This window comes from Camelina sativa, chromosome 1, assembly GCF_000633955.1.
Source record: "Camelina sativa cultivar DH55 chromosome 1, Cs, whole genome shotgun sequence".
In the NCBI taxonomy this organism is placed as follows: domain Eukaryota; kingdom Viridiplantae; phylum Streptophyta; class Magnoliopsida; order Brassicales; family Brassicaceae; genus Camelina; species Camelina sativa.
The window spans coordinates 5,239,814-5,246,572 of NC_025685.1; the positions used below are offsets into that span (position 1 = coordinate 5,239,814).

At 29.3% G+C, this 6,759-nt stretch overlaps 1 protein-coding gene across 1 annotated transcript; it reads right to left on the minus strand.

Moving 5' to 3' along the window:
• LOC104777059 (auxin-responsive protein SAUR72) lies at window positions 3,723-4,583 on the minus strand. Its single transcript, XM_010501263.2, has one exon. It carries the CDS (start codon window positions 4,490-4,492, stop codon window positions 4,088-4,090), a length of 405 nt encoding a protein of 134 aa, XP_010499565.1. The 5' UTR covers window positions 4,493-4,583; the 3' UTR covers window positions 3,723-4,087.

A 6,759-nucleotide genomic window follows, 5' to 3' on the forward strand; every position in this document is an offset into this window, starting at 1 on the left:
GAATCTTATGTACTTATTATCATCATCATCATCATCATCATCATATATGTATAAGGGTTAATTACGAGAGACCAGAAGGGCCATGCCACTAATTTCATCTACAAATAAACCTACTTGAATAAATTAATTAAATGGGTATCTATTTTTCTCATAATATATATCCTCATACTTTTCTATCAATTAAATTTTGACTTTTTTCATATGACAATTTTTGTCCTGCCTTTACTAGTCCTTGTATTACTACAATTCTTTTCTTCTTTTTTTTCTGGCACTATTTTCTCAAATCTAAAATCAACTTTCTTTTCATATTCAAATCTCAAAGGTTTTAAAAGTATCTTAATTAATTAAATATATTTTTTCTTTACTTAAATATTTATACTGTGAAAATTCGGATTTCAATTTTCAGACTAAAAGGTAAAAAGTTTTTTTTTTTCATTTTTAGGAAAAATATAAGGGAAAATATTATTCTTTGTTCACAATAGTAAATATTGACTAGTATTAGTTGTCACCCTTGACTATATTTGGATCTGCAACTTGAATTTATGTTATTTATGCAAAGACGATTAATGTAGAAATCTTTTCTCCTTTTTTTTTTTTTACAAAGTATGCATTTTAAAGGAAGCGTTAAAATTTGTAAGATTTTATTCCAGAAGTAAAAAAAAAGTAAATAAGTATATAGAGATGGTATATATGGTTACGTCTTGAACTTCCATTTATACAATGACAGCAAATATAAACCTGTAAATCAACTTACATAACAATAACTGGCTGAATGCACGTAGGGAATGTATCAATGTTACGATGTATCATCAACATTTCAATAAACAGAATTTGAAATGATGGAGACAAAATATGATATGAGTGGGAGAGAAGATAAGCGTAGACATAGAAATGCATGATACATTACCTTCCAACTTCAACTTGTATCCACTTTTTTCATTTAATCTACCAAACTATTATTAGTGATGTGTACTTGCGTTGTGTTGTGTCTTCTTTGAACAGTACACACGACGCCGTTTTGCTTGTTCAAGTCTCCACGTGCTTGCCCCGCAGTCGAATTGTTTACAATGATTTGAGTTTTCAAAGGCCAAAAATCTCAACAAAAAAAAAAATATCTGAAATTTTTTGATTTTGAAGAAAATACACATATTAATGAAAGAGTATGATTTGATACTTTAAAACTTAAATGTTGTTACTTCATATTCATGATTTCATAATAAAAACAAAATTTCAATTTTATCAATATCATCTTAGTTAATTCTTAATTTTAAATAATGTGGTATAAATTTAAATTTTATTTCTATAAAATTATTTTTATTAATATTTAGTTTTACAAATATTTTATATTTAAATAACATAATAAAAAAATTAGAAGAAAATCTTATTTAGGTTTTATGGGCTTTGAAACCAAACTGGGTCCTAAACTAATCTTGTTTAGGGAGGCTTTAAACAACAGAAGCCCATCAATATATAGTCTAAATGTTTATGACTTTATTTATTCTATAGCTGTAAATCACTCAACGTTGTTAAATGATTTGAGTTTTTTTCTTTCTTTATAGATGATTTCTGTTTAATGTTATTTAGCAGACCTTAACATAAAAAATCTCAAGACCACCATAATTTTTTTTAGTTTACATATTTCAAATAACACCATTATTATAAAAACCTTTAAAACTCATGAATAAGAAGACGAGACGAGATTATTTTAACATAAATCCTTCCAATTTTAATGGCTGAAATAAAATAAAAATAAAAACATGAATTTGAGAAATACGATAACAAATTTTGGCATACAGCTCAAGTTTTTATTTGCGTGTTGGGTTTTATGTGAGATAGAGGAGTCGCTCACTCATATATGGAATGGTTGGGATTACTGCATTTCTACCAAAAATATAATTCAATATTACTTCGTTTCTAATTTATGTGTCACGAAGAAAAATAGTATAATCCATATCTGTTGAAGAATAGTGACAACAATAATCACAATGTGATCCCAAAAGAGATTGAATAATTTTTTTAAAGAATCGAATCAATCATGAGGTGGTGAGCCGTGTCCTCCTAAGCAACAATCCGATTCATACTTGAAATGAGCTGCCTAAGTCCTCATGCTTACTACTATATATGCCCTTGCAATACCTCAATTTACGAATGTTCCTTTTTAAAAATATAAGTACATATTAAACATTGTCATTTGGACCTCATTCAAGAGAATCTTAACAACAAATGAGTTTTATATTATAGTTCCTGATCATTTTTATAGTTACACATGTATGTTTCCCGTTGAGAGGTACTTGATAATGAAAAAAAATGAATGGAAGTATGACTTTATTTTTTAAGTCATGAAGAAAAAATCGATTTCACACTTGGACAGTCATCATAATTAATGTACATTAACGTAAAGTAAACAAAACAGAATACTTGTTTCCATCAAACCAACTATAATCAAAGTTATTGTTATCATTATATTCAAACGAAATTGATGGATCCCATCTATGTGGCTCGATGACTTTTGACTACATTTATGATGCTATATATATAAGTGTAGTAGATCTAATAACACCACGATACATATATACTGATGATGTAAATGTGGAGACACCGACCTTATCAAAATTTATGGTTACCTTGGATAGTTGTGGATCAATCGTCTTAATTGACAATAAATAGAACAAAACAAAAGAAACAGGGAAGTTAATGATTGACTGCGAATTGCTATATATATATATATAACTCGCATGTGGTGGTGCAGGTGATGGCAACATGGGAAATCATTATAAATGGACGAAAAAATTCCAACTCTCTATGATTGATATACCCTTTTATTCAGATTGGTCACACAAGTAATAATTATAATCTCGATTAAACTAAGAAGACTTATATATATATATTATGGGATACACAATACTGTATATCATTAAGAGAATCCATAGATGTGGGACAGTTAAACCTCCACATGTAGTTCACTCGGGTCGTATATAAAGCAAAGCAAATATACACACATGTGCTGGTGTTTTATATACATCTTTGATTTCATTAAACATAAAACGAAGGTTACCTGAAAATGTACTAAACCAATTAATTATGTGTAACTATACAATATTCCTTTAGTGTTTGACATACATAGAAAAATGGTAGTTTTATGTAGTGGCTGTAGAAGATTCATAGTTATAGAGTTGAACTTGATTAATGTAAAACAATCATGATGGTTGTAGTATAGCTTTGTGGCCAAGGCATATCGGGCTTGGAAACAACAAGCTTTGTGTGTTTTTTTGGATCTGAAAGAATAGTAAACAAGAGATGCAAACCCACATGGTCTTTTATTACCTTTTTCCCCATAATTCTCATCAATTATTTTGTTTTATATATTAGTACTATACATTTTTGGCATTAGACCGTACTTATTTATCTTTTATAAAAAGAAAAAGAGAATCTAACCTTTATTTTTCTTTTTAAGCTAACTACAAGTAACACTAACAGAGATAACTACTGAAAAAGAGTTTAGTTACGGGTAAAAAAAAATATTCTAGTAACGGCCGCAGAATGTATCATTATATCCTCTCTCTATGCTATGTATCACACATTGACGTATATACCCTTCCGGTAATGTCGGTAAAACATCAAAATCCGATCTTTTTGTTTTCTGACTCAAAATCCAAAAATTGAATCAAATCGAATTTCATGTCACATAAACCCAGAAATTACTACTCCATCCATACACAAAAGATAACAAATTTGATGCAAACTTCCATATATATAAATCTTCACAAAAATTTCAAACCGATTCTTAAAACCGGCGAAAAAAAATTAGAGAATTTTGCAACAAACAAATTTTTTTTTAAAAAGAAAACTCTAAACTTGTCTACTTTCTTCTTCATCATCATCAATCGAATCCAGAAAGAAAGAAAAATATATATATACCTATTTACATCCCAAAACGACGAAGTATTACTCAGTATCTGAACAAAAACCACCAGATCTAAAGAAAAAAAACCTTTGACTTAAAAAACTACCCAAGATTTCTTCTAAAAAAAAAAAAAAAAAGCTTCGTCTTCTTCTTCTTCTTCTTCTTCTTTTGTCTTCTTCATCTTCAAATCGTCTCGTCTCCGAGTAAATCAATCGAAACCGGAAGTCCAAGACGAAACGACTCCATGATTCGTTCAAAGACAAGCACGTGGCATGGGATTTGTAATCCTCCTTTTTGCTCGTATCCATACTCTTGAGCAGATCGGTTTAGTAAACCGATAAAAACCGGATGGTTAAGCAGCTCCGCGCTTACGACGAACCTCTCCATCTCGTCACCTACGTATACAGGTACGTGTCCTTCTGGAACGGATGAGTTCTGCTTCTTTGATCTACGAGCAACCGAAGAGCGGAGGAACGATTCTGTACGGCGGCGGTTGTTACTACTAGGTGGTCGCTGTGAATCTGAACGGAGGAGACTGTATTGAGCTGAATCAGCCACGCGAGATAGACGGCGGATCAATTGCTTCATCGTCTTCGTGTTTGTTGAGGTTTGAGAGAGATTAAAACTTTTTTTTTTTTTTGCTTGTGAAGTGGTGAGAACGAGAATTGAATTGAGAGATTTTTTTTTTGTTTGTGAAGGAGAGAAGTGAAGGGAAGGATTCTGAATATATATCGAGGCGAGGGTACTTTGGAGATTTTCCTTTATTTTGATAAAAGTAGGTACGGGGAAGGAGTACTTGCCAGGTACACACACTTTACTCGTAATTTTCCACTGACTTTTTTTTATTTATTATTATTAAAAAAACACTTATATAATTATATAAACTAATTATTTAAAAATATAAAAAAGGAAGTTTTTATGAAAAGAGGGGAAAGATCTTTGATTTTTCTTAATAATTCATTGATTTTACCTATATGATTCATTGATGTGATTCGTTTAATTAAATTATTGTTTTCATGAATTTTTTAATCTTTTAGATAACTGTTTTGGATTTCCGTTAACTATATTCCTGCATTATCTTAAACATTATACAAAATTAAATTATAGTGATAATATTATATCCTCTTAATGATAGGATTTAAGATACCAATTAATTTAGCTTGGTTATTTATATTCCCTATCAATTACTAGAATTCATCAGATATATGTTTTCTTTTCCTTTATATATTGTGAGTTTTATAATACACGCGAGGTTCATGAAGCAAGCAACACAAAATATATCATCCCCTATGCTGTAAATATTATTTAAGTTGTTTATCATATATAAAATATATATAACTTTATTCATGGTAAATAAATTGATTATAATTCATTCTAAAAAAAAAAGAAAAAAAGAGTTATTAAATTATATCTTTGTTTAGATGCATCTTTATAGTTCCACGCGTTGTAATCCTTCATTATGTAGTTTAATAACTTAAGATTGGATAAATCCAATCCCACTTTGGAAAAATTTTAGATATCCAATTTCTGATTCTTTTTCTTATTATATAATCCTATTCAATATATAAAAGGGTAGAATATAGACCGCCTCGTACGTTTATAATTATATTTTCAACAATATGATAAAGATAGAAAATACTGATGAAGTGGGGTAAGAATTATTATTTTTTGTTTGTGGAAGTAGTTAATTATATACAAATTTTATATTGTAACTTTGTAAGGTATCATTAAGCTGTTCTTCATTAAGTCAGCTCTATATATATATATATATATATATATATGCATGTGAGATTATAAATTCCGCTAAATACTAATGTTTTTTATTGATTATGTATGCATGTGAGATCTATTATAATTTCGCTAATGATTTATCATATGACCTATGTCTCATAACCATATTTCTTAGGAATAAATGAAGCCTTCATCTGGTAACACAAATTAAAGTCTAATATATATATATAGGCTGGATTTTATATTTATGACATACAAATTATTCTGGTAGGAAAAATTACGAAACAAAAATATGGAGCTTCAACTTCTGCTGACCCAAAATGATGACATAATGGCTTCTAGAACTTGGACCAAGTAAATTTAAATATGAGCCATTTGTGTAACATTACGATTTTTCTATTTTCTTTGAATAAAGTATATAAGGTCCCTTGTACAGATAAGTCCATACTCACCCTCGACGACTTCAAAGACTGCGATATTCGTTTTGTTTCTCCTTGGTCATATTCATACCCTCCAGTAAACATCATTGAAAACTAGAACCAATCTTAAGTTACTTGTAAGTTTCCATTATGTAAGTATTTCTCTAGATTAATCATTGTAGTTCTATTAGTTTCATATTATAATTAATAAAAATGATAACATGTTTTCGTTTTCAGTGTGTAAACATGAAAATCTATCATTTTCATAATATAAACACAAGCCATTCAAAGTTTAACGTGACATAATTTAATCAAAAGACTAAAAATATATATAGTGGTGCATACTTGATTAAACCAAACGTCATATATAATAATTGACGATATTCGACACTAATCAATGTTGATAATAGATCGTAACTTGTAACCCTATAGAAGAAGCATCCGACTATGAAAAGTTAACTACTCTAATCTTGAATTATGACTAGTTAGTTAACTATAGGTTTATGATGGGATTTCAAAAACCGATATTGTCCAAAATTTTAATACACAGTTCAGTTTCGTGACTTTCAGCACATCTCTTCCCATTATCTATATATAAAAAAAAATTGGCGCGTGAAATTGTATTAGACAGCGTCATGCATATAAATTAATGCCGTGCGTGGATATCATGAAGGACCAGCACCATGTGTGTGTGAGTTAGATAGA

Excerpts from the sequence above, each read along its gene's own strand:
- LOC104777059 (XM_010501263.2), bottom strand. The coding sequence starts at position 4,492 with ATGAAGCAATTGATCCGCCGTCTATCTCGCGTGGCTGATTCAGCTCAA.